Below are 27,406 nucleotides of genomic sequence, written 5' to 3' on the forward strand. Positions count from 1 at the left end.
ACTGAGGGGGGATCTTATCGACACTTATAAATACTTAAAGGGTGGGTGTCGGGAGGATGGGGCCAGGCTCTTTTCATAGAATCATAGAATCATAGTATCTTCAAGATTGGAAAGGACCTTTGAGATCATCGAGTCCAACCATACACACACAAAAAAAAACCCCCTACAATCTCTGCCACTAGAGCATGCCCTGAAGTGCCAAATCTAGACACTTCTTAAATACCTCTAGGGATGGTGACTCAACCACCTCCCTGGGCAGGCTGTTCCAGTGCCTGACCACTCTTTCAGTAAAGTAATTCTTCCTAATATCTAACCTAAACCTCCCCTGCCACAACTTCAGACCATTTCCTCTGGGCCTGTCATTATTCACCTGGGAGAAGAGGCCAACACCCACCTCTCTCCAACCTCCTTTCAGGTAGCTGTAGAGGGCAATGAGGTCTCCCCTCAGCCTCCTCTTCTCCCAGCTAAACATGCCCAGCTCCCTCAGCCTCTCCTCATATGACCTGGTCTCCAGACCCTTCACCAGCCTGGTAGCTCTCCTCTGGACACGCTCCAGCACCTCAATGTCCCTCTTGTACAGAGGGGCCCAGAAGTGAACACAGTACTCGAGGTGAGGCCTCACCAGTGCCGAGTACAGAGGCACGATCACTTCCCTGCTCCTGCTGGCCATGCTATTCCTGATACAAGCCAGAATGCTGTTGGCCTTCTTGGCCACCTGGGCACACTGCTGGCTCATGTTAAGCTAGCCATCCACCAGCACCCCCAGGTCCTTTTCTGCTGGGCAGCTTTCCAGCCACTCTTCCCAAAGCCTGTAGCATTGCTTGGGGTTCTTGTGACCGAAATGCAGGACCCGGTACTTGGCCTTATTAAACCTCATACAGTTGGCCTTGGCCCATCAATCCAGGCTGTCCAGGTCCCTCTGTAGAGCCTTCCTACCCTCAAGCAGATCAACACTCCCACCTAGTTTGGTGTCGTCTGCAAACTTACTGAGGGTGCACTCAATCCCCTCATCCAGATCATCAATAAAGATATTAAACAAAACTGGCCCCAAAACTGAGCCCTGAGGGACACCACTGGTGACTGGCCACCAAGAGGATTTCACCCCATTAATCCCAACTCTCTGGGTACGGCCATCCAGCCAGTTTTGAACCCAGCAAAGAGTACACTTGTCTATGCCATGATTCGCCAGCTTCTCCAGGAGAATGCTGTGGGGGACGGTGTCAAAGGCCTTACCAAAGTCCAGACAGACAATGTCCACAGCCTTCCCCGCATCCAGAAGGCGGGTCACATGGTCATAGAAATCATAGATCAGGTTGGTTAAGCAGGACCTCCCTTTCCTAAACCCATGCTGGCTGGCCCTGATCCCTTGGCTGCCCTGCACTTGCCGTGAGAGCTCGCTCAAGATGATCCTCTCCATGATCTTTCCTGGTACCGAGGTCAGGCTGACAGGCCTGTAGTTCCCCGGGTCCTCCTTCTGACCCTTCTTGTAGATGGGCGTCACATTAGCCACCCTCCAGTCATCTGGCACCTCCCCTGTTGACCAGGATTGTTGATAAATGATGGAGAGAGGCTTGGTGAGCTCTCCCACCAGCTCCCTGAGTACTCTTGGGTGAATCCCATCCGGCCCCATAGACTTATGTGTGTCTAGGTGCAGAAGCAGATCATTGACTGCTTCCTCCTGGATTATGGGTGGGTTGTTCTGCTCTCCATCCTTATCTTCCAGCTCAGGAGGCTGAACACTCTGGGGATAGCTGGTCTGACTATCGAAGATGGAGGCAAAGAAGGCATTAAGTATCTCAGCCTTCTCCTCGTCCTTGGTTGCAACTTTCCCCCCCGGCATCCAGTAAGGGATGGAGATTCTCCCTGGCTCTCTTTTTGTTGATGTATTTATAAAAGCTTTTTTTGTTGTCCTTAATGTTAGTGGCCAAGTTGAGCTCCAGCTGGGCTTTTGCCTTCCTAATTTTCTCTCTGGATAACCTAATGAGATCTCTGTACTCCTCCTGAGTTGCCTGTCCCTTCTTCCAAAGGTGGTAAACTCTCCTTTTATTCCTAAGTAGTCCCATCAGAAGTTCCTTGTTCATCCAGGCTGGCCATTTTCCCCGCCCTTTAGACTTGCGACACTTGGGGACAGCCTGCTCCTGGGCCTTTAAGATCTCCTTCTTGAAGAGCGTCCAGCCTTCCTGGACCCCTTTGCCCTTCAGGACTGTCTCCCAAGGGACTCTCTCAACCAGTGTCCCGAACAAGCCAAAGTCCGCCCTCCAGAAGTCCAAGGTGGAAGTTTTGCTAACCCCCCTCCTTACATCACTATGAATTGAAAACTTGACCATTTCATCATCACTAAACCCAAGACGACCTTTGACCACCACATCTCCCACTAGTCCTTCTCTGTTTGTGAACAGTAGTTCTAGCGAGGCACCCCCCCGGTAGGCTCACCTACCAGTTGTGTCAGGAAGTTATCTTCCATGCACTCGAGGAACCTCCTAGCCTGCCTGCTCTCTGCTGTGTTGTATTTCCAGCAGATAGCCGGCAGGTTGAAGTCCCCAACCAGAACAAGGGCTGGCGATTGCGAGACTTCAGCCAGCCGCTTATAGAATACTTCATCTGTCTCCTCATCCTGGTCGGGTGGTCTCTAGCATACTCCCAGCACAAGATCATCTCCCTTATTTGCCTTCCCCTTCATCCTTACCCATAAACACTCGACTTCTTATCATCACTGGAATCTAGCTCTATACAATCAAAACATTCCCTAATGTACAGAGCCACACCCCCACCTCTCCTTCCTTGCCTGTCCCTTCTGAAGAGCTTATAGCCATTCATCGCAGCATTCCAGTCGTGACAGTCATCCCACCACGTCTCCGTGATGGCGACTACATCATAGTTGTCCTGCTGCACAATGGCTTCCAGCTCATCCCGTTTGTTGCCCATGCTACGTGCATTCGTGTAGATGCACTTGAGCTGGGCTACCGATTTCACCCCCATCCTTGGCCCTTTATCCCTAGGCTCATTACTAGTGGGCCTGGTTTTATCCCCTTCCCCCTTCGTTTCTAGTTTAAAGCCCTGTCCATGAGCCAGGAAACAGGATGTTCCAAGCATAACAGGGACATAAAAAAGAATGAAACATCATTTTGGACAAGCAGAAAGGGGGAGAGAAGACAAAAATGTTGAGTCATTGGCAAGCACTAAATCGAGGAGGGGGGCTTGAAGTCAAGGGCAATGCCTTCCATTATGTCAATACAATTAGTGGCATCCTTATGTTCAGTTATTTGCATTAACAGCGAAGCTAATGCCAGCAGAGATCAATGCTGAGATTAGTGATGTCCAAATCAACATGCTTTTAAGCAAATTATTTCCACATTCTGGGTCCCTCCTCTAGTTAGTAGTATGAATCTTTTGTGGTGTCTGCAGCTCCATCAGCAGATGTCTCTTAAGGGCTCCTATCTCTTAAATATAGTCATCCTAACATTAGTAACACTTGCACAGTAAGCAGGAATATCAGGTCAATAGATCCACTCACTGTGTGTCCTGTACATCAGCAATGATAGCCAGAAGCAAAATCTTCCTTTTGCATTATTTATTAATATTACCATTATTGTTGAGAATATTTTCATTTCCTTTTTCTGCTGTCCTCTGTCACACAATCTGATCTGCTTATTTCTTCTACCAAAATGACACTTCTGTCTCATAGCATCAAACCTAAATAAATAAATCACACAAAATCCCATGAGCAACCTCTATCATGTTGCAAAGGCAAAGCAATCAGGCAGTCGTGGTCAGTAGTAGCTCCTCAATATGATGACAACATGCTTCAGATGACAACGCACCTCCTGCCAACAGGAGGTCTGGGAGCTTAAGGTCGTAAGGAGCAACTCTGAAAAGATGCCTTTGGTGAGAAGCTGGTGAGAATAAAGCTAAATCTGGCTATCTTAAAGTATCCCAAGGATTTCTTAAGGAAAATATCCTTGACCCAAAGTGTTCTGCATCCAGCCCACAGTCAAAATTATTACTTAGTCCTATGTACCTGGCTGGGTATTGATCCCCATTCAGCTATTCCTATATATTCTTCTCTGTCTTTGGGCCCTTTTATAGAACATAGAAATTCTCCAGATTTGCTTCTGCCCCTGCAAACATTTGGACTTGAGAGACATCGAGTGCCTTTTGGCATTTTGAACATGTGCAATCATCAACGATGGTGCTTTCTACAGCTCAGTGGAGACCACATCCAGATTACTCGATGTACTCTGGGCTGGAAAGATATTGGCAAGGGCTGATCAAAGTAAGTTTGACAACATTTTTCTGCTGAAAAATCATGTTTTCAAAAAAATGCATCATTTTTCAGTAAGAAATCATCAAGGAGGTCTCCTAGATTCAGGCTTGAATTTATTTTGAAAATTAGTGACAGTGGGAGAGAAAGAACTCTGGAATAACAGGCTTTCAGGAAAGTATCCAAACAATTCCCTTTTTGCTGATCAGTCAGCTGTTCTCTAGCATTTCCTTCTCTCTTTCTTTTTTAATCATTACAATAAATCTGTATACTTTGTGAACCAAATTTTCAGTTTACTAGCAACCCTGAAGTTAGAAAATTGGAGAGGATTCTTTAAGAAATACCTTCTTAAATACTGTTCTGTTGTAAGACATGAAAAGAAATTAATCTGAAGTGCAGATCATTGGGAAGATAGTTTTGCTGGGAATAATAGAATAAAGTTTCAGTAATATAGCAAAGATACCAAACAGATGTCCAGAGCCCTGGCCTTGCATATGAATGGAGCAGCAGTGATATCAGTACACTTTCTGATGTCTGGATAGGCAGATGGACCATGATGTGCAATATTCTTGGGTATCAGGTAGTACTGGATAAGCCTTTCACAAAGAAATCTCTACTATAATTAAATACTGTGGCTTTGGCACCTTGAGGAACTGTATAACCTACTTGGATTCTAATTTCCAGAGACCCTGGTCACCTCCCTCACAACACAGCAAACTTTTCCCCCCTACACATGATATTTCATGATGCCAAGACATAGTGTCAGATAAACAGAGTGCTTTCTTGCAACCATTTTCTTTCCTGATAGCCCCACAGTCCTTGTTAGACTATTAAGGAAAGCCAGAGGAAGGCGAAGAGAAAGTCTTTGGGTTCTGGTTTAATTTAGAGCACCTGCTGTCTTACTGGGTTCCAAAATTGTATAGTCTTGTTGGGAGCCAGGTTGTAATAGTCTTGTATCTGATAAATAACAGCACTAAATGTGCTATAGCAAAGGTTTTCTGTACTATAATAATTGTAGGTGCTGACTTGGTGCAATATATCTTTGCCAGTGTGTAGTGACAGAATAAATAGCTGATTTTAACTATAGGATCAGGATAAGCTTATGCAGTGATTGAGGGAAAGTATCCAGCTAAGTGTAGTCTGTCTTTGATGTGCTGTCCTTCCAGCCAGTCCTACCTGTGCTGGGGGGATGAGTGATGGACTCTGCATTAGCATCCAGTGGGCCTGGTTTTATCCCCTTCCCCCTTTGATTCTAGTTTAAACCCTGTCCATGAGCCTTGCTAACTCTAGCAAGTTGCCTGGGTTGTGGTACCTGGAATTTACCTAGCTTTTCTGTGTGTCTTATGTAGAATTTAATCTTTTAGAATTTAATCTTTTGTATAATTTAAACGGGGACATTTGCTCCAAGAAAAAATAATAACAAAGATGATTCTCTGACTCAGCTCTTCATAGGAAATATCTTAATCCTCATTTCCTGCAAGGACGAAATAAGGGTCTGAGAGCTACTGAGTTTGGATGATCTGGATCAACATATTGAATCCTTTCTCCTTCCATTTTCCTCTGCTCCTTTTCCTTCTTCCCTTCCCACACATTAAACTACTGCAATCCATAAAAATTCCCAACGTTTAAACTGTGACTCTGTCTGGGTTTTGAGCCACACTCATCCCTGAACCCAGCTTAATCTTGCTAAGGGAACATCATCAGGACTGTGTATTTCCATTCTCTGCAGACTTTCCCCCCTCCGCACCCCCAAGACCGATTTCTTTTTTTTTTTTAAACAAAACAGCTACAAGTGAACTGTTTTCCAACAATGTGAATTCCAGTTTTGTCTCTGGTTCACCATAAATTGCATCCCGGATCTGGAAGTGTTGACTGGACACAAAACATGGCACAGGCAAAATAGAGACTGCTGGTTAATATATGATTGCTGGCTAGATGGTTAACCCATGACCAAGGGAGCTTGTCTGGTGAATGCTCTACAAGGGGAACATTTCCGTTTCATCTCTTCCCCAAATAAATTTTATCCTTTCATGTATGGAAGCTAATCAGTCCAAGAGAGAGACATTAGTCAATGAAACATCTTTCTGAAGGAATCTTCATTGTCTGAGTCTTTTAAAAACTGGCTGGACAATGAACTGCATGAATATAGGGATTCATTTCGCTCTGTCCAAGAAGAGTGAGCGTGTAGGAGAGATTAACTAATATGTCTTTTCTGTTGCTAATTGCTGTAATTCTGAGAAAGAAAATGGGATGAGATGACTGCAACAGGGGAGCTGGGAGACCCCCAGACTGGATGGGTTAACGCTTGTCATTCTTGATCATACAGTTAGAGTCTTGTGACAGGAGGACTGCACAGGGTACAAATACAGACAGCTCACGCAGCTCCATTTTCCCCACTGGCACAGTCTCTTTATGACTTTTTGTGTAAATTAGCTCACCTGCTCTGTTCATGGCAGAGCTAAATGCACAGTGATTGTCACCGGAGGAAGAGAGAGGGGACTTTGTGCCCAGCTCCAAAAACTGCTGTTCTGCAGAAGAGTGTCTTTCAAGGAGGCGGCTTTCTAGCCAACCCCAGGGGAGCAGAGTCTTCACAAATGGCAAACAGGAGGGTCCTCCCCTTCCCTATGGTTTTCTGAGACTGTTCCTGGGGCTTGCTGGACTCTACTGAAGTCTGGGGAGCTGCAGTCCAGTCTGGGAACTTGTCCCTGCAACCACCTGGGCTCTGGTTCCCCACAGATACTGTCATCAGCTTCAAACTGATGTGCTATAAGCCTGGAGGGTGGGGGTTGTTTCTTTGTTTATTTTAAAGTAAAGCTAATTTCATTAAAATCAGTGTTTCCTCATTAAAATTAAAAAAATAATAATCTTCCACACACACACTTTTCCAAAAAAAGCATTTCAGACTCAGCCAAAGTGAGTCCTGTCCTAAGGACAGAGGATGTCAATCTAGTACAGGAATAACAAGTGTGTCTCAGGGGAAGGAGTGTTCCAGTCAGAGGATTGAAGGTTGTTATACAAATTAATGTGATAATTACAGTATCATCTGGAGAAAGCAACTGTGACTGTGTCCCTGTTCTGCTAGATACTGTACGGACTGTAATAAAAGAGAAGTCTTGGCATGGTTATAATCTCAGCAGACAATTCAGAAAAAAGGGTCCATTATTACTGTGTCATAGATAAGGAGCCAAAGCCCAGAGACATTTTAAAGGTGCAATAGTCACCATCACTCCAGTGCTTCCTTGACAGAGGAATGGGACATCCACAAATGCTATCAGTAAAAGCCAGAGAATTTTTATAAATGCAAATTTCTTCAAAATTCTTTTTCTTTTTCTTTTTTTTTTAATTTTCTAATAATCACTGAAAAGGAAAAGGGAAAAGAAAAGCTCTACCTTCTTCATTTATCCTTTGTTTTGTAGAGGAGGAGGGATTTTATCTTGAATTTCAGGATAGAGTGAGAATGGATAGGAAGGATTCTTTCTAAAGACAAACACAAATGATAATGGAAAAATAATCAGGGCTAAGAAAAGACAAAAATATATTTTTTGGTTAATGTGTTAGTTAGGTCCAAACATGCCCCTCCAAAACATCTGCCTAAAAGTAATAGGCAGAAGGTCACATAAAGAGGCTTTGGCAGAGTAGTCTTGTTTAAGCTCTGTTTTAATAAAGGAAGTAATGTTAATAAGATATCAAATGAGCAGCCGTAAAAAAGTATAAGCAGAGAGACAAAAAGTGAATGTATGTGAGGAAGGGGAGGGTCAAAAGCAAGTTCTGTCCATGCCAAAACAACCCTATTATAAGGACGTTAGGCAGAGATTATTAAAAAATAATCCATTGTTCAGTAATGGCAAAAGTTTCACACCTCACATGGCAGAGGCAATAAATCCCATTGATTGCAAAGGCAATTTGCAAATAAATAAATAAAGGCAGAATTCATTGTGGCACCTTACACCAACAAAACCAAAGTAATTGGAGTGAAATTGAAAATAATTACCAGATGTGTTGCTTTGTGCTCAACACGGCATCCATTATTTACAACTACCAATGATGTTCTTTATTTATTCCTCCTGCTGGTCTAATGACTATTGCCATTCAGCGTTCTTTTATTTAATCATCAACATACAAAAAAAAAGAAGTATCTTTTTTCTCTTCTTTTTTTTTTTTTTTTAATTTTGGCAGCAACAGAGAGGGAGAAGTTTCCTAAACCCCAACAACAGCAAATTGCTCCAGAGGAATGTATTATTTTTTCAGCCTGGCCTGCGATGTAATTATGAGCACTGCCTTCAATTTATTGGCCTTTTACTGATGTGCAGTCCAAAGGGATGCTACTTTAACTCCTGGATAATGAATATTTGTTTTCTCCTTGCCTATTTCACATCTTTTCTATGGAGGATATTTCTGGATGGAAATTGACTGTCAGTCATAAGCATTAAGAGAGTTTGAAGCTCCCCAGGGGAACCCAGCACAGTCATAAAGTTGCAGTACATGTACTCATGCACACACAGAAAGAAAAGTGTTTGCAAGTGAAGAGACTCTGGGGATGAGGAATTATTTTCTTTATTCTTCTGTTTGTTTCAATCCCATTTGCAGGCAGGGTGCTCTTCAGGCTTATTTTAGGTAAGGACAAAGGGAAAATATTCCTTGAGGAATGAAGAAATGAAAAGGTAGATATTAGCAGACAATTATATAATCTGTGCCTTCATATACTATGTCCTGAATTAGCCATTTCATGGATGTCTCCACACTTTTTCTAGGATGTATTTATGTGGACATCTCTATTGATGTAGAGAAGGAATTCTGAAGGAATAGGTGAAGTTGTGCTGAATCATCCCAACTGCAGGCTGTCCTATCAAATGTCCCTCTTCTATTGTCATCTCATAATTTCTAGAGTTAAAACTTTTTGGGACGTCCCTTTTCCTCCCACAGTTTACTGATCGAACATTATTTCTTCTTATATACCTTTTCCTCTCTTTTAGGCTATATAGAATGGATCCTAGTGATTATATGGGGGTTGGCACACTTGCTGGCCATTATACACATTTAGATCAAATCACATCTTAAATGATGATGAGCTTTTATCATTGTTAGTCGTCTCTGAGGAGCTCCCCAGGAGAAGCAAGTCCAGGCAGGTCTGACTCAACAGGGAGAGTGAATGAATACGTGCACAAGGGCACATGAGGAAAACCTTTTGTCCTTCATTTCAGGTGGAATCTGGTAGGTTGTCCCCTCTCCATCTTCCCCTGGGGTCTGTCACTGCACTTCCACTGTAAGGCAGGTATTACCACAATACACCTGCAAAGGCTTTTATCCAGTACTGCAGTAAAAGCAGAGCACAATTTCTAGAGCACAAGTCTTATGAGGAGCAGCTGAGGGAACTGGGGTTGTTTAACCTGGAGAAAAGGAGGCTGAGGAGAGAGCTACCTGAAAGGAGGCTGTAGTGAGCTGGAGGTTGGTCTCTTCTCCCAAGTATCAGGCGATAGGACAAGAGGAAATGGCTTCAAGTTGTGCCAGGGGAGGTTTAGATTGAATATTAGGAAAAATTTCTTCACAGAAAGGGTTGTCAAGCATTGGAACAGGCTGCCCAGGAAAGTGGTTGAGTGGCCATCCCTAGAGATATTTAAAAGATGGGTAGACGTAGTGCTGAGGGACATGGTTAGTGGTGGTTTTGTCAGTGTTAGGTTGATGATTGGACTCGATGATCTGAAAGGTCCCTTCCAACCTAGACAATTCTATGATTCTATGAAAAGGATTAACCTCGTACAGGGTAAACTGGAAGCCAGACGATACTGGAGAAAGAAACCAGGTTGTAGAAAATAATGGTACTTCTGCCATTTCCAGTTTTCTGCCAGGAACACTGAAAGTGGAAAGAGTATGAAAGGTATTTTGTAGGTACTAGGGATTACAAGGCATCACAGTAGGGCCACAGAGAAGTAGACACTTGAGCAGCACTGATACATACCTGTTACTGTCCAAATTCTGCATGATGGGCTCTCTGAGGAGCTAAGGGTGCAGACCATGAGATCTGTGCCCTTTGCTGGTCTATTGTATGTGTAAAAGGTGATGGAGGCAGGGCAGTTGCTGTCTAAGAAACATACAGCAAATTTCAGCGTACACACACACACGCAAATTCCTGAATGGCTCAAAATTTCCTGTCAGATGGGTACTCTCAGTAAACACACACATCTCTGCTCCTTTTTCTGTCTTTAATCTTCCGTTTTGCTCATTCTGCTCTTTAATCATCAGACGACTCATGACAGTAATTGTGGATGTCCCTGAATAGCTCAGTAATAAATGTATCCTGAACAAACACGCCTGTCAGACTCTATTTAGCCTAGAACATCAAGTTTATGACCTCATGAAAGAGAATCATTCTTAAGTTCTCTAAACAACTCTCAAAGTTAATCTCTACTTGCTATAAACATTAACTATTTTTTGCTATTTTCCTCAAGAATTCAGGATAAGACCCTGAAAATCCTGTAGGTGCCAAACTCTCTAGGTTTAAGTAGGACTTTGTAGCCCAGACAACACCTCTGAGTCCAGGTCTTAATGTCTGGACCATTGCATTCTACCTCTTCAAATCCACCTTTTGGGCAGAGCAATAGCAACAAAACAATATCTCAGGATATTGTTAATAAAAGTATATTTCTCCAAAAGATTGCTGCAGTGGCATGGAGGACAAGCTCTATTTCTTTATTCAGCTTTGAGCATAGTACGTTTGCTATGAGAGTTTCCTGGAGTAAAGAAGTGCAGTGAGAGTGGGTTTCTTTCATTGTTAATTATTTGTGCTTCTGGTCTAGTGATTCAAACTATATTTAGTTCCCCATCAAAACCAAAACCTGAAAATCAAATGGACTGTAATGGAAAGGTGGTCTCTGTGTCACTCTCTGGATTCTGTTTCACAAGATGCAATCTTCCTCGATTTCCAAAACCAATTTTCTCCCATCATCTTATGAAAGTAGAGGTCATCCTGTGAAATGTGATATCTCAACAGCTTTTATAAAAAAAATTGCCCTTCCCCACAAAAGGAGGGTTCATTAAATCATGCAGCTGATCAGATTGTTGAAGCCTTGATTGGCCAACAGCCAGAGTGAAGAAATCCATGGGGAAGAGGCACATGGCACCATCAAAATAGGCTGGACCTGAACTAGGGCATTTTAATCACACTGCTATAGGGAGAAAAGGGGAATCTCAAAGAAGGGCAATATGGAGCTTTATTGACTTTAAGGGTCACCAGAAGATGGAAAATAATCAGCCAGCCACATCTGAATTCCACAGTTTAGCATTTATTCCCAGGCACCACTTTACTGCTTATCAGAGTTCAGAAATAATTCATGACCCACCTCTGCCCTTGTTCTGTGCCTTCTTTCCACAGTATCCTTACAGAAGTTGGAGGACTGCTGTTTGTAGCCAGTACCAAAAGGCAGCTACTTTTGGAGTAGGTCACAGCAATGATGCGAAACATTTGCTGCAGGACAGGAAACCCAATAATTTCTGAGAGCAGGTCCATGGTCTGAGACAAGCTTCAGGCAAAATGATGCCTTGGATTAGCAGATGAGACAAAAAAACCTGCATGTGCTACGTAGAACATGAAAAAGTGTGCAGGAACAAGTGCAATTAGGAAGTTATAGCTTATGTTCAAGCTGGACATCAGATGTTTTTAAAGACTTAGAGGGAGTGTTGTCTTGGGTTATGGGGTTTGTTCATTCCCCAAACTCCACATGGGATGAAAATGGACCAGGTTCAGGCAATACCCTATTTTCCTTTGAAAGGTGGTCAAATTCTCCTGACAGTCATGCTTTACAGGATCACAAGGCTTCAGGTTCTGCAAATGTAGATAGCGCTTTACGAAGGCAAACACTTCACCAGGGACAGGCAAGCTTGCAGCACAAGCACAAACTACTTCAGATGCATCAGACTCACTGGGAGAGCTATAACCTTGCCTACCTTGCTGGGACTTTCTGATGAGTCTTGCACTGCAGATCTTACAACAAGAAATGACTGGATTAGTTTATACCTCCCTTATCATCAATGCACGTGTCCACCCCAGGCTTTACAGGATGAATATGGTCACAGAGTTGCAGCTAACACATTTCCAGTGGCAAAGATCACCGTAAGGTGACAAAAGCTCACTTTTGTATTTCATCTCACAGTTGGTGAGAGGGATGGGAAAGACCAGGTGGAAGGGACCACATCTACTAAAACCTTGCAGGCAGAGCCCTTGTTTTTGTGTATTTGGGGAAGTCAGCACTTGTGTCTGTCTGACGTCTAGTTAGGTGGATGTACGCTTGGATGATGGTCCTTCCACACAAAGTTGCAAAAATTCAGAGCTGTAGAATTCAGAGCCATGGTGACTCAAAGAGCAGTCAGATCTGAATCAAAAGCAAAGAGCCTACCTGCTTTGGATTTGCAAGGGGTGGATAACCTGCATCTAGGAAAGGATATGGAAAGCATAAGAAAGTGTCCCACTATTCATCACAGCTGCCCAGAGCTCTGAGACAAAATATGCTGGGGACTATTTATATCAGCCAAGAAGAGGAGAGTTGACAGGACATCTTCGATTCAGACACCTGTTCCTCAGGCTTGAGGGTTTCACATAGTTCGGATGAGCAACCTCACTTCTGTCTTTTGATCTGAGCCAGACTTTTGATGTGAACAAATTCCCTTCTGGCCAGGCTGGCCTGCCCCCTTTTCCTTCACAGAGTGTTGCTAGAAACAGCTCCAGGCTGAGTGAGCTTGCAGGTCCCTCCAGCTTCCCCTGCCAGGAGCAGAGGAGGTGATAGCCCCCTTAAACCTAATCAGTCGGGGGGAAGTGCTTTAATGGTGCTTGGAGATAGAGGGGTGCTTTGCATCTCAGACACATTAAACCTCTCAGGAGAAAACCAGTCTTTTTTCAGGGATTGCCTCTCTCTTCAGTGATTCGTAGATGTTATGGTTTGAGAAAACCCATAACAATTTATTGTTGTTTAGACAATTATTCTATCGCCCGATGACCCCTCCCCACCTGGGAAGGGGAACCAGAGAAAACAAGGAAACACAAGGGTTGAAATATAAATAGATTTAATAGGATAAGACTAAATAATTAACAATAATAATAAAGAACCAGTATTAATCCCGATACTAATATAAGATATAGAAGATTTATACTCAGCCCATTCTATCAGTAGGAAGCTGTGCACTCCCAGCAGTAGACAACAAATGTTGGACAATGCGAGCGCAACGGCTTCGGGAGAAAGGGAAGGCCTCAGGGATCCGGCACCAGGGCAAGGAGTTCTCTGGACCACCGCCATCAAGGGAGAGAGAAACTACGCAGCAAACTTTCTAATTTATATCGAATGTGACGTTCATGGTATGAAATAATCCTGTTGGCCAGCTTGGGCCAAGTGCCCAGGCCTCGCTCCTCCTCATCCCTGCACCCGGCAAGCCTTGAAAACACTGAGACCTTGAATCCCACACAGCCTATCTGTCTATAAAGTAAATATTTTCACCAGTTCAGACACTAGAGTCTTCTAAAAGTGCAGTTTTGCCCAGCATTAGAAGAGAAGTTAGTCCTGTGTAGCTCAAATCAGGACAGTAGACAAGCTGAACACCTTAACCCAACTCCAAAAGAGAGCAGCAAAAGCCTCCACTGGTGGTGGTCCCACATCAGAGAAATGTCTACTGCTGAGATGCAGTGGGTAACTCCCCTGGCTGAAGTGGTGCTCTGGTGCTGAGGGCTCCAACCCCAACTCTAAGTTTTGTGGGGAAGCTATTACATAGACCACCTCTCGCACATGGAGAGCAGGAGGAGAGAGAAAGAGATTTATAAGTTTAGAAGGAACTAAACTACTTCAATGAATTATTAATAATAAAATATAAAGGAAAATAATGAAATAGATACAGTATATACAAAACTGTATTAAGCTCCCAAGATGATGTCACCGGCAGGCACTGGGGAAGTCCCAGGCTGGACTCAGCGATGGGTGGGAACTGGATTCCACAGATGGAGTCAGGAACACACGGATCGGGATCAAAGGCAGATGAACAGACAGGGTCCTCCTCCGACATCGGCCATTGAAGGAAGTGAGTTGACCCTTTGATCCCTCAGCTTTTATACTGAGCATGGGGCAGATGGGATGGAATACCCCTGTTGGTCAGTTTTGGGTCACCCATCCTGTCCGCTCCTCCCTGGACGTGGGACCCCTCTGCGCTTTTCCGTTTTCGACCCTCTAATGGGGCAAATAACAAAATTAGATGACCTTGGTTGTTACAGCAATAAGTATAAGCAAGAGCCTCTCTGCATACCATTCCTTGGCACTAATTGTAAACATTGGCCTTATCACTATAAGAACGAACAGTTTTCGACACAATATGCTGTTAATTTCAGAGAGTTAGAAGAGGCCTAGCTAAGAAGTAAAATTACTGAACAAAAAGTTGGTTCTATTTTACCTCAAACCAGGACATATATATAGTTTTATCAACTAACATCTATAGCAATGCATTGTTTTACATCCATCCTGTTTCACACATGGGAATCTGAGGCACAGAAAGGCATGTGACCTGGCCAAAGATGTTCTACTGTAGTATGACTGAAAAATAACACTATCAGAATTGACCAAGGTTTTATTCTCATGTTGCTGTGGGGCACCAAGCTCTATCAAGGAGGGGATGAATGATTCACCTCTTCCCAAAGGGAGCACCGAGCTATATTGCCTGCTTGTCCTTGCTTTCTCAGCTGCTCCCAGGGACAGAGGTATCAGTCAGCAGCAACAGGGTGACCAGAAATTTGTGACAGTAGCCAAAAAGAGTCTGAATTTTCAGAAGGAAGGGCACACTGGGACTCCTTCACAGGAATATTTTATGATTTCAGAAATACTCCCTGTTAGCTGGTAAAAGTGAATTTTGCCAAATGGTCCAGTACTAAGCAAGCTGAGAGCTATAAATTCAGTGCATGAATCAGCACACCTCTACCCTAGGGTGAGACATTCAAAGGCCACGTGTCTTGCTCACCAGCTGTTGTCTGAGCAGTTTTTCAAGTCTTTGGAGAATATTGATATTGATTCTGGAAAACAAGAGTTAATCTGGAGAGACAGACAAACACACACAAATAAAGTGCATTTAAGTTTAAAGAAAAAAGTTAGTGTCATGCCATTGAACAAGGCTTTCACAAATATCATCTTGTCTCAGTGTAAATAAACAAGCTTAGTGCTGTTATTTTAGAATAAAAGGCCGGAATAGGTTTTGTATTGACTTTCTAATACCCACTCAAGAGTTGGAAGAAGAAAATTAAAGATAATAAAGTAAAAGTGCAAACCAAAAAGTGGAGACAACCGGTACATAGTAAACCATGAATCTGAGTCCTCTTCAGTGCAGGAAACCAATTGTGTAACTCAGTAAAGGTCAGCAGGAAAGATAAGAAGTTGAGGTTGTCAGTGAATTTCTTTCCATGTTTGGAAGGATGACATCTGCAGGATGATACAATCTTGGTCTGCAGTGATTCAAAGGCTGGTGCTCACGTCCTACCCTTTCTGCATGCACTTGAGAGCTGGGTGGTGTTTCTGGGCCCTGTCACATTTGTTTGAAGTTGCCCTGCTCCTGGGTAGCTTATCCAGTCTGGCCAATGATGGTAATGTAAACTGGTAATCCCATTTTAACTCTGTTCAGTGACAGCAACATTTATAACTCCCTACAATAGATTCAGGTGTGATCCCAAGCTCTCTGCATTTGCCTTTCTTGCAAAAAACCATGCACTGATGCTACAGAAATTACTTGGTATCTTTTCTGGGACTGGTCCCTCCATGTATCGGTCAAATTTAGCCCTTACTTTGGGTGGTTTCCTGGACTACACCCACCTTCCTTATCAGCCTCTTAGAGGTCCTTTCCCTTGGGACTTTCCAAGCTTCTCTGGTACCTTTGTGGACTTTCTCACTTCCTTTTGTCATCTTAAGTGGAAAAGGATAGAAAGATTAAAAAAGATGGGAAAGGACTGGAAAGGGAAATCTCAGAAAGGACAGCTTTTTATCCATTGCCCCTTCTCAGCATGCTTTGAGCAACTATGATTGAAATGTTAGACCTGCAAGCCAAGATGCTTCCCTTAAGGACAGCAAATAATGTGTGGGAGCCCACACATCTTATTTGGCAAGTAATGTGCTGATAAATGAGCTGAGGTGCTTACAGAGTGGGTGCTATCAAATGCATGTGCTGGTTCAGAACCTCTTGTAAAAAAACCTAACAACATGTAATGCTCTAGACTAAACCTTGAGCAGCTGCAGATAAGAGGAAAAATGCCTCATATGAAAAGATTGAGGGAGATTTTGAGGACTGAAGAAAAACATGGACAGAGATGAAGAGCTAAAGGAAAGTTTCAAGCTGAGGGAAAGCAGGTTAATAGAGAAGTTAAAGAAGAAGGGATGATAGTTGGAGGGCAAAAGAGACTACATGAGGGACTGACAAGATGATGAGGATTTGGGGAATGGGGTCCAAAGATGGGACAGAGGAGAGAGCCAGTGGAGACATTTGTTCTGACCCCTTACAAGCAGCAGATGTGGAAGACGTTAACTGGAATCAAACAGCACTAATGTCTGTGGACTGCTGCTCCAAGGGCATAAAAGCCATCTCTGCCTGAATATCCCTTCATCCATGTGACCAAGGGATGAATAAGACTTTCCCTGAACCTGACTGATATGCATGATTTTGAATCAAATTAAAACATCCTCTAGATCTGAAGTATTTCAGACCTCAGGTTCTGCCTTGTTCAGCTCCATGAGTTTTCAATAGTGTTGCCTCATAACATCCAGCGTGCCAAACTCATACAATTAGAGGGTGTAATGGCCCATCAGTTGTTGGATACATGCAAAGTGCTCGTGCAATCATTTAATTATAGTCAGATTGGTTACCATGTCCAAATAATGCAATTTAAATGTGTTTCTTTGACGTTCCTTTGTGAATTCCTTTGAGACGGAGAGTCAAATGTGAGGCAAGCAGAGAGGAGTTATTTGCTTTGTTTTCTATTTTAAGGGAGAAGCTTTGGATGGAAAACTCAGAAATTCCAGGTCTATGTAGAAGCTGCAACTCCTTAGTCAGAGAAGAGAAGGAGCTGCAATTGCATGGATAAACTCTGGGCTCTTGTACTGGGAGTATAAAGCAAAGGGCTGGTACAAATAATGACAGCACTTCCAAATTTTGCACTTCTTTAGTGGAGGCTTGAAGGCCAGGAGTAGCCTTTGACACTTCTGCCTGGCCTCATGCGCAGTGCAGAATTTCAGTTAGTGACTCTTGCATCTGTCCCACAGTCTGTCTCAACCAGAGCTATCTAATTGCCTTGAAAAGTCTCAAAGCAATGGAGAGGTTGTCACATCCCTAGTCTCAGTAGTTAATTACCTTCACTGGTTAATTATGCTCACTAATTCCCTTCAGTTACAACAAGATGACTATGGCTTTTTTTTCCTACTGAATTTAGTTTCTCTGAGCCTCAGTTTTACCTTTGTTAAAATGGAAGTAATAAACAAAGAGCCAGATTGTCCACTGACGTAAATTAACTGCCGCGATTGAGAGACGGGACGCTGCTTGATGCAAGCAAAATGTCGGTTTATTAGACGCATCGGAAAGCCTTTTATACAGCTACTTAACAGTTACATAAATTCTATCATTTCTGATTGGCTTAGCTCTAAATGTTTCATTACAATAATCCCTCCTACTTGCGGTTTCACTACATGCTAGAAGCTACAGTTTCGCTATGTGCTAGAAGCTACAGTTATAACTTGTTGCTTAACTCCCTACTTCCTCAAGGTTATTTGTCTCGGATCTGCAAGGCCAGCTGTTCCCTGACTCCTCAGAGTTATTTGTCTCAGATCTGCGAGGTCGGCATGCCCTCGAGTTTCTTGCATACTTGTACTTTTCCGCTGGCAGACCCGACAATTAACACTACTGAGCACAAAAACTCCCTTCTTACCTGCTTCCAAACAGCCTTTGCACAGTGAATTTAATTGCCTTCCTGGGTTTTCCAATTCCTACTTAAATCTATTTGGTTTGGGGTTAGACTACTTTGAAAATCCTGCATGTGTCCCTCTGTACTTTTGGTAAATGGGATGCAAAAGTCCTGAACATGACATTGCCTGTGAAATGATGCAAGCCCACAATCTCTGCAGCATTGTTCTTACAAGCGTGTATCATATCAATAAAAGACTATCTGAGTGCAGGAATGAAAAAATAAAATTGAAGGAGAAAAGGACTGAGAATCATTCACAGCAGGTCATTTTGGTTGAGCTGTAATCAACAAGCCAGGCTTAGTAAGACAGGTATTTGAGAGAGTATTGATCTCAGATCTTTTTTCTTTTTAATTTAATTTTTGTATTTGTTTATACTTAACGCTTAATAAGCTCCTCGCATCTTGCTTGCTGGTTACACGCAGCCTCTGGCCTGTGTATTTGTTGCTCCTTGAAAGTTGTGTAAAATTTCTGCAGCTACTGGGCCAACCTCGATTTTCATATGACAGGTAAGGACTCAGATCTTCTAAGTTCCTCTTTCTCCCTCTCTCCAGTTGGTTTTGGCTCTTGCTTGATGAAGTAAATCCTGGTGTTCATGAGTAAGACCAGTGCAATTCCTGCACTGCATTGTTGTTCTGAAATACTTTTCCATGGGAAGCATGCCTTGGTACTGTGGCTTCCCTGCCCATATGTGCATGTGTGGCCTCAAAATCGCCATTTGCCTTCTGGTAGCAACTCCAGGTGCCCTCTGTGAGTTGTTTGAGGATCCTGAGTGACGTATTTACACCTAATAAGATGTGATAGTTCTTGAGTCACAGATTTTTCCAGGCCATACAGAGAAGATAAGAGGAGAAACAAAAGCACAGAGGTGAAAATTACTTTTCCAAGGTCATATTGCTGTCCATGTCAGAGCCTGCCTAGACCCCAGCTCTCTCTAGTGAGTTATCCCCTGCACCAGAAAACCTCTCCAGGGTGATTTAAAAGCGTGTGATTTTAAATAAGCTCAAGGCCTACTGGTCTAATGAATCTTCTCCCAATGACTGGCATGCACATAATTCATCTTGTTCTTCGTGCTTTTGTGACTAATACAAGAGCCGTTCACCCTAACCTGCCTGTATGATTCATCTGTGTTTTATACAGCCTTTGTTACTCAAACTGTAACTCTAAAGTGCAAGGGGTAAAACCAAAATTAAAGAGTGATATATAACAGCAGATGGAGATTTAATAATATGAAGAGTAAAGGTTGTTCCAGGATCTTGTTCCAAGTTGTGCCAGTGTTTAGGATGGTTAGACTTGGGCCAAAAATAGCAAAAAGATTGAAATGAGAACTCAGATCTGAACCTTTTTTGCTGGGTTTGTATCCAGAGTTTCTTTCCAGGGTCAGCCTCTGTTAGGGTGGTATCATGCTAGAATAGGAGGTGGATGGTTAATTTACCTTGTTAACTAACCTTGTTTCATTTGCAAATTTGGTGTCTGTTCACAATAATGAGCTACAGGTGAGCTGGGAAACCAGGTAATTGAAGAAAGGAAAGACTATCTTAGAGCTGTACCTCTTTCTCTACCTGACTTCTGGTTTGGCACCACATCTGATCCTTCAATGCATTCAAAGTTTCCCTGTCACCTTCTTCCCTCAGCCAAATAAATCTCCACTTTCTTTGTTTATTTAATCAGCTTGTGTCACGTCCCACTCCCAGGAAAGAGGGGGGGTGAGTGACTTCAGATTCATAAATTCTCAACGGCACGGACTAAGGTGAGATAAATCTCAAGGTCCATATAGAAATATTTATTAGCTTCCCAAAATGGTTAGTATAGGTCTTAACAAGTCCATGATAATTGGTTAGGTATATAACAAATTATGGGAAATGGTGAGGTATGCATTGTGTCACTTAACAACAGGTATAGGACAAGTTATGGCAAGTGGTACTTAAGGTCATTGCTTAACAACTCTAACTGTTACTTAACAATTCTAAGAGAAAAGAGAAACTGAGGGATAGAGAAAGGAAAAGATGGAGAAAAAGACAGAGATAACGAGATCACTGGTCCTGGTTCCAGCATCTTTTTCAGGGAATCTTCCCAGGCATAATCTTGTTCTTTCTTGGAAAAATCTTCCCAGGTACAGTCTTCTTTCTCGGGATGAATCTTCCCAGGCACTATCTTCTTCTATTGTTTCGTCTTTGTTCCCTCCCCAGGGGCACTTATTTTCCCCTTTTTATGTTTGCTGAATTAGCATGGTCCACCCCCCTTGCCAAGGACAGCCTTGTCTCAGGTTTCTCCCTTCTCCCAGGTGACATGTAGCATGATTTGGGTGGAGAGATGAGTGCCATAGTCATACATGTTTAGCATGATCTCTATAACCTTCATTAGCATATGCAGGAATGTGTGCTTTCATATGCATTGCGCAGATAATGAAGCAAAGGTCACTCATCGGACACAATGGCCTTGAGAACTGAGAACTAGCAAGCTCACCACACGAGTGGTAGAACTATCCTGTTATCACAAGGCAGTTCTCCCACACTTTCAGGTGCCAGAAGTGTGAGCCTTATCAGTTCTTTGAAGGCCAGGCCTGCATTATTTATTTCCTTGTGAGCGTTTGAGGCATTCCATTGAAGGCTTGGAGGGCCTTCTGCCCCTCGGCAGGGAATTTACAGTCCGTCTCTTACAGCGTGATAGGATGATTAAAAGCTAAAATATATGACAAGTCTGTTCTGCTTTAATGTTTTGTATTTTTTCATTTATAGCCTGCTTCAGAAGGTGTTGGCTTAAAGGAATGTAATAGCTCCTGCATTAAATTGAGTGCTTCCTTTTGTTAAGGAGATGCCCATGAATGCTATTTCTTTTTTTCGTTGTTATTACTGCTAACCAAAGAAGGTCAGTTTGGTTTTGAATCAGCTGTTTTACTGTAGAGGAGAGTCAAACTCTGATCAGGCTGCATGCTAAGAGGTGTAGGAAAGCAGAGTTTAAACACTCAGTGACTTGTTTTATCATTAAGTACAAAGCTGTCCATTCCAAATAGCAGCATTGGACTCAGCTTTGCTATCCTCCACCAGCTGCCCTTTTCAATAATGACTCCGTGACTGGAAGTTATCAGGAGGAATTTTATTTAGGACTCATGTTTTGATATGATTTAAGACTATTAAAAAAACCCAAAATCCCAAATGACAAGCACTGCTAAGTAGGTGGTGAACCGATTACAAAGCACAGATCTAAAGCAATACACATTTTCAGAGAATTTGCACAACATAAGCCCTTGGGGGACAGGCTTGAGTAAAATGAAATGGGGTTTGCAAATTCATTGAAATTAGGTGAAGCATTCAAGAGCCATCACTATTTAAAGAAATTGATGAGCCCCTGTCTGTATGTGCAAGGCCATAGCGCTAATCATTCACACAGACAGGAATGGACTATAGTTTTCAAACAGGATTTGCTGAGGGGTGTTGGGTGGTTTGGAAGATTTGTTGTTATAGCTGGTATTGCACATAGTTAGGTAAAGGTACATGTATACAGCTCTCACAGCTCTCCCTACACTCAATTACTACAATGCATCTATCTCATCCCATAGGCAGTCCTGTTTTCAGATGACACTGACCAGCTCTCGAGACTTCAGTCGGTTCATCTGGCATCTTCCTGAGTCAAGGTTGAGGTTAAGACGCCAGTCTGAATCCAAGCTATCCAGAGCAAGTCATGTACCTCTCCTTCCTGCCCATGCCTCAGTTTCCTGATCTATGCAAAGTACAAGAGATATGTATAGATCTGTCTTGTAGAGTTGTCACAAGAGAGAGGAAAAGAAGCATTTGCAAGATGAAATGAATGAAAAATCCCACTGGATTTAATTTACTATTAAAGTAGTACTATTAAAGTCTAGACTAGTTGCTATTTTTTTAGCTTTCAACTCCGGCATGCTTAGAGTTCTTCAACTTGGCTCCTTCCTCTCCCACCATTAAGGTCTGATCTTGCCCCCTTTTACTGGCAAGAGTAAATGCTACCCTTGGAAACTGTCATTGATTGCCATGTAAAAAACTGAGATTACATAGGGTATTGGGAGTGAATAAAGATTTCAGGATGCAGTTAACATGGCTCATGGAGAGGCGTCTGTTCCCATCCCTCAACTCTGGGTTGCCCTGGAGTGCAGGTCTGCACGCTTAGGACTGGTGTCCTTCAGAGAAGCCGTTCACCGGAGCTCCCTTGTCCTGCCCATCTCTAGTGTCTGCTGTCCAAAAAGAGCTTAAAAAGATCCCAGTGTAACTTTCACAGGAGAGATGTCACCTCAATATCTTTTCCAACATTTCCCTCTCTGTGTAACACAATGCTCGTGTGTGAGCTGAGTGCATGATGACTTCCAGGGTTTAACTATGCAGGGACAGATTGTGTCCTTGGTTTACAGGCTCTGCAGAGATAACTCTTCTCACTGCCACCACTGTCATCAAACACCACTCCATGCAGTGTCTGGGTGGTGATCCATGGGATGAAGCCCACTCTCAAAGCCAGGCTTCTCTGACACTCATTTGCAGATCCTCTGTATTGAGTGTGCATTAAGACATTGCCTGATCCCAAAGTCTGGACTTCTTCCTGCCCACCAAAAAAAAAAAGAAAAGAAAAATTTCATGCTGGGTAACTCAGCATTGGCCTAAATCTTCACCCCTGTATCTGCTTTTGTGCTGCACTTGCTCCATCCTGCGCTTCTCACTCATCCAGCTCTTCCTCAGCATGGGTGAGTTCTGCAGCAGAAAGCAAAGATATGGGAGATCCCATGCTCAGGTCTCTCCTTCACCATGAAACACTGGTATCACCTATCACTGCTGGAGGTAGGCAATTAAATTTGCAGCTCTGTAGGCCTGCTTTGGTGTAGCAGCTCTTCAGTACTGGTGAAAGGCAGGAGGGCATCTTAGAGACAGTCACCAATTCCCCCTATTCTTCCCCAAATCATAAGATCCTCTCCCTCCTCCTCCCTCAGTCAAGGGGGAGACTGTCTGTCTCACAACAACCAAAGCAGTTGGCTATTCATTCACAGACTAACTACTCCAGCTCTCTGCCTTATTGCTATTCAGATTTGTTTCCCTATCCCATCAGGCACTAATCAAGCAAAAGGTGTTGACTGGTTAGCAGAATCACCTGGGAAAAGTTGGGAGACCCTTAGCAGACTTTCCCTTCCCATTGCCAGCCCCCTGCTACTAATTCAGATAGTCTCTGAAGCACTGGGGGTTCATTTTAGTTTCCTTTCTCTTTGTCTGTTTTCTTGTTGTCCTTTTTTTTTCTTTTTTTTTTTTCTCCCAGACCCAGATGCATCTCTGCAAATTTGATCTGCAAAATAGAAGCTTGGCTGAGCTGGAAGCTGTCAGCACTGATGGTTGGTAGCTGGCCATGGCTACTTGCCAGATAAGGGGGAAGATGAGTCCCTAGGCATCAAGGCAGCATGAAAAGTGACCTGCATCTAAATACTTCAGCACATGATTTCTTTCCCATTACTTTCATTCAAATCTCCCTTAATTCTCAGTTGTGTTAATGCAGTTGGTAGGTTATGAGTGCTGCATGTGGATGCCACTGGATTTGATTCCTTCCCACAATTGGTTGGTAAATAATTTAGTGCCAGTTTTGCCTGGAATGGGACCTGAAAATAGCCAGGCTGCTTATAGCTTCTGCTTTCTCTCTTCATGCATTTTTCCCCCTCACAAGCACCAGGGGGGTTGTTTGTGCAAGCACAGCCTGGCAGAGACTGACATTTTATATGTCACAGCTTCCTCCTGTCCCTGCTCATCAGAATCTTTCTTAATTTATTTTCTAGAAGAGAGGGGAGGGGAGGAGCGGTGTCAGGCCAGAGAGCTGGAGCTACAGACAAGAAAGCACTTGAACACTACTGACTCGGAGTCTTCAAACAGTAAGAATTTGCCCCAAATTCTGCCACCAAACCCAGTTTTTCTTTTACATCTGGTGCTTTTGAAATAGTGATGTATTAATTTATTTGAGATTCCTGCACTACTTAAACTCAGTCTAAGCTAGACATGGCAAAGGCAGACAGAAAATTGTAATAACAAAGAAGGAATTGCTGAGTTTGGGAAAAAGTCCTGGTTGAGCAAGGAAACAAGAATTCCACTGAAATGGCCAGGACTATCTGGGATGGACCAAATTTCAAGTGTTCTGATTTTTCTTTTGGCACGACCATAACAGTTTCCCTAATAACGTCCCTCATCCCCTTTCATTTCTTGCCACAAAGCTTTCTGTTCTTACCCTCCTGAACTGTTGTCAGATACTGACCATGGTGCACCACATTGTCTCCTGTTCTCCATCCTACCTACCGCTCCTTAGCAGACAGCACCCTCCTCATCTGCACAAGACTGAGTTTCACCCACCAGAGATGTGCTGTGGAACAGACTATGAATCCCTACATCTCAGCATTACTCCTAGTTCTACTGAGGTTCCACTTAGTCATGGGTTACTTGGTTTGTGGGGCATTTTCCCTCTTCTAACCCTATGAAATGCTTATAAAAACAGGAGATAACCTCATAGGTGTTTTGTGAGACTCACATGACTAATATCTATGAATGCAGTGTGGGGGACAGAAGAAATCATGGACAAAATCTGCTACTGAATGTTCTTCTAAAGAGAGGCTCTGGTTCAAACAAGCAGCACGCAGAAGCTGATGGGTGAAATACTTAGTTTGGCATATTCAGGAAATTGGACTAGATGAAAAATGTCCAAATTCTTGGTTTTCTGGTGGCTGTTAAAGTAAATGTTGTTGGGACCTCTCTCAATCACTGAGGCCAACCAACACAGAGCGCCTTGTGTTATCAAAGTCCCTTAGCTTCCAAAACAGGGTGTTCACATGCACACTGCACATTAAGGATGGTCTCTGGCCCATCTTAATTCCCTAACCATCCAGGGGATTTTTTAGTTGAATACTAGGTAATGTAGACAAAAATACACCTCATGAGCCATTGTAACAGTGTAAGCATATGAATTACCAAGCTCCAGTGGCAGTGACAATTTCTGGTCACTATTTAATACACTGCAATAGACCAGGACCACTTTGATCTCGAGTCAGGTATTCAGGGTGCTAGACAAATGCATTCATGTTTGCACAGCCCTTGACTTAACCTGATACATCCCACAAAAGCAGGCTAGGGGCCATACAGTTCAACAGTAAAAATACTTCATATTTAGTGCCCTGTGGTGCAATACCCTTGAAATCAGTGAAGGACTCAGGGCCTGCTTACCTTCCCATTAGAGATATCAAAGTTTGTCCTCTTGAAAGAAGGCTTCGCTGTTCTCAAAACTAAGTTACTTTAAGTTCTAGCTGCTCAGAGCAGAAATCAACAAAACCCTTAAGAGAACACTAAGGTCAGAAAAGTGACACTCAAAGACTAATTCATCAGGTCAGTGGGCATCTCCTCAGACACAACCTGTCCTAGCACATTGCATTTTGGTTGGTCTGCCAGCTAGTCTGCCTGCCCACTTGCAAGTAAACCTGACTGTTAGCCAGACCCCAGGACCAGGCTGTCCATCTTTACACTAGATGGTTTTTTGGAGTCTCTTTGAACTTCATAACTGCGTGCAAGCCCCCACCTCCCCACGCCAGCCCCCACACGGCTTTCCAAATGCCTATTAGAGGATTCTGCATGGGCATATGAAGATAGCAGGGCTTTGTCTGTGAGGTGTCATTTATTAATATGAGGATTTAATTATATAGCACAGCTGCAGAAAAATGAAAGCAGCTTATGACCTGCACTGCCTCAATGCCACATTGATGTGTGTCAGGGCTTTCACTTGCTTTTATCTGCTTTGACCCCCTGCTTTTCCCCTTTCCTGCTTGCAATTTCTTTCACCCAAGCAGTCTGAGGTGTTTTTCAGACACGCTGCGGGAGAGATCCCCATGGTCAGTGAGGTGCAATAACCATTTCATAGAAGGGAACACTGAGGCATGAAGAAATTAAGGTCAAAAAGTTCATAATCAGGTACTTAAACGCAGCAACCTTCTTCAGCATTTAGGGACCAGAGGAGTGACCTGCTTGTCAGAGATGGTGCCGCTGCGTGTTTGCAGATCCCATTGGCTCCTGCGCGAGCAATGGTTGCTTAGCAACTTTGAGACGAAGGCCAACTATTTTGATGTCTGAATAAGGATTCAGGCATTTAATTTCAGGGATCCACATTTGAAAACACTGGCGTAGAAGAGTAGATGAAGGTTGTACACAGGGATGGCGACTGAGTGGTAGGGGCAGCACCAAGTTTGCTCCTCAATGCCCATTCAAACCAGGAGCACCCACTTGCTCCTTCTCTAGAGATGTTTTGGACCTTTGGAGTTAGGAATCACCCTTTCTGTCCTGGCATGGATAAAAAGTTGGCTCTTGGGAAAAGAGTATTTGTGGAAATGGGTCAGGTGCTTTCAAAGGTAAGAGTTTGAAATGGCTGTCCACCCCAAGTGCCTGCAGCCAAGGCTGGTTTCCCCACTAATGCCTCTGGTGACATGGACAGCAGAGGGGCCTGTGGGCCAGGGGTGGGGCACAGAGCTGCTCATTAGGAGTCTCCAGCTTTACTCCCAGATCCTTCTTGAGGGTCCCTCTTTTGCCCAGTCTGCAAAATGGGGATAGTGATGCTTCAATCGCCTTTGCCAAGAGCTTTGAGAGGCTTGTTTCCCTCCTACAAACGCTATGCAAGATCTAAATAGCAGTGTTATTTCTAGTGTGTTATCCTGATAGCATGAGAGACATAAACAAGATCCACATTTGCTGATGGTGACTCGCTGTGAGCCTTTGAGGGTTGTGTGGAAGGGCTTGCTCTGATATTTTTTCTGCTCTGAGATAGATTATTGATTCTCTTTATCTGGTGTTCGTCTTACAAATCCAAGGTGATGAACATCCTGTTAGTTTCAAGAGCACTGGTGCTATTTTTCTACTGCTTCAAGGAACCCAGAATATGATCCAAATACCCTCAAATGAGCAAAAAAAACAAGTAAAGCTGGTTCATATCAGTTAAACTGCCAACTTCAGGGGAAGGCTAAAAAGTAAGATTGGATAACAAAAGCAGACCTTGTCTAGTGAGAGGGTTGGAATTTTCCAGTAAATTGTATTTTCTTGGCTTGGATAGCTTCTTTTGTTGCTAAGCTTATTAGGAAATGCCAGATCATTGAAAACAGTGTCTTTCACCTGAAAAAAAACCCAACAAAATCCAGAGACAAATATCAGGAAATTGTCAAAAT

General features: G+C 43.2%; 1 protein-coding gene across 34 annotated transcripts in view; it reads left to right on the forward strand.

The window, feature by feature from the left end:
- The window catches only part of LOC128902031 (CUGBP Elav-like family member 4), a 684,112-nt gene that overhangs the window by 396,100 nt on the left and 260,606 nt on the right, over positions 1 to 27,406 (forward strand). For 8 of the 34 annotated variants that reach the window (XM_054184327.1, XM_054184336.1, XM_054184352.1 and 5 more), the window contains exon 4: positions 5,552 to 5,563. The exons of 20 other annotated variants lie outside the window; for them this stretch is intronic. In XM_054184327.1, coding sequence (XP_054040302.1) covers positions 5,552 to 5,563 — 12 coding nt within the window. Of the gene's footprint in view, positions 1 to 3,747; positions 3,764 to 5,551; positions 5,564 to 27,406 lie in introns of all 34 variants that reach the window. 6 more of the 34 variants (XM_054184356.1, XM_054184335.1, XM_054184348.1 and 3 more) reach the window with 1 other exon arrangement.

The sequence above is a fragment of the Rissa tridactyla genome, chromosome W, assembly GCF_028500815.1.
Source record: "Rissa tridactyla isolate bRisTri1 chromosome W, bRisTri1.patW.cur.20221130, whole genome shotgun sequence".
Lineage (NCBI taxonomy): Eukaryota > Metazoa > Chordata > Aves > Charadriiformes > Laridae > Rissa > Rissa tridactyla.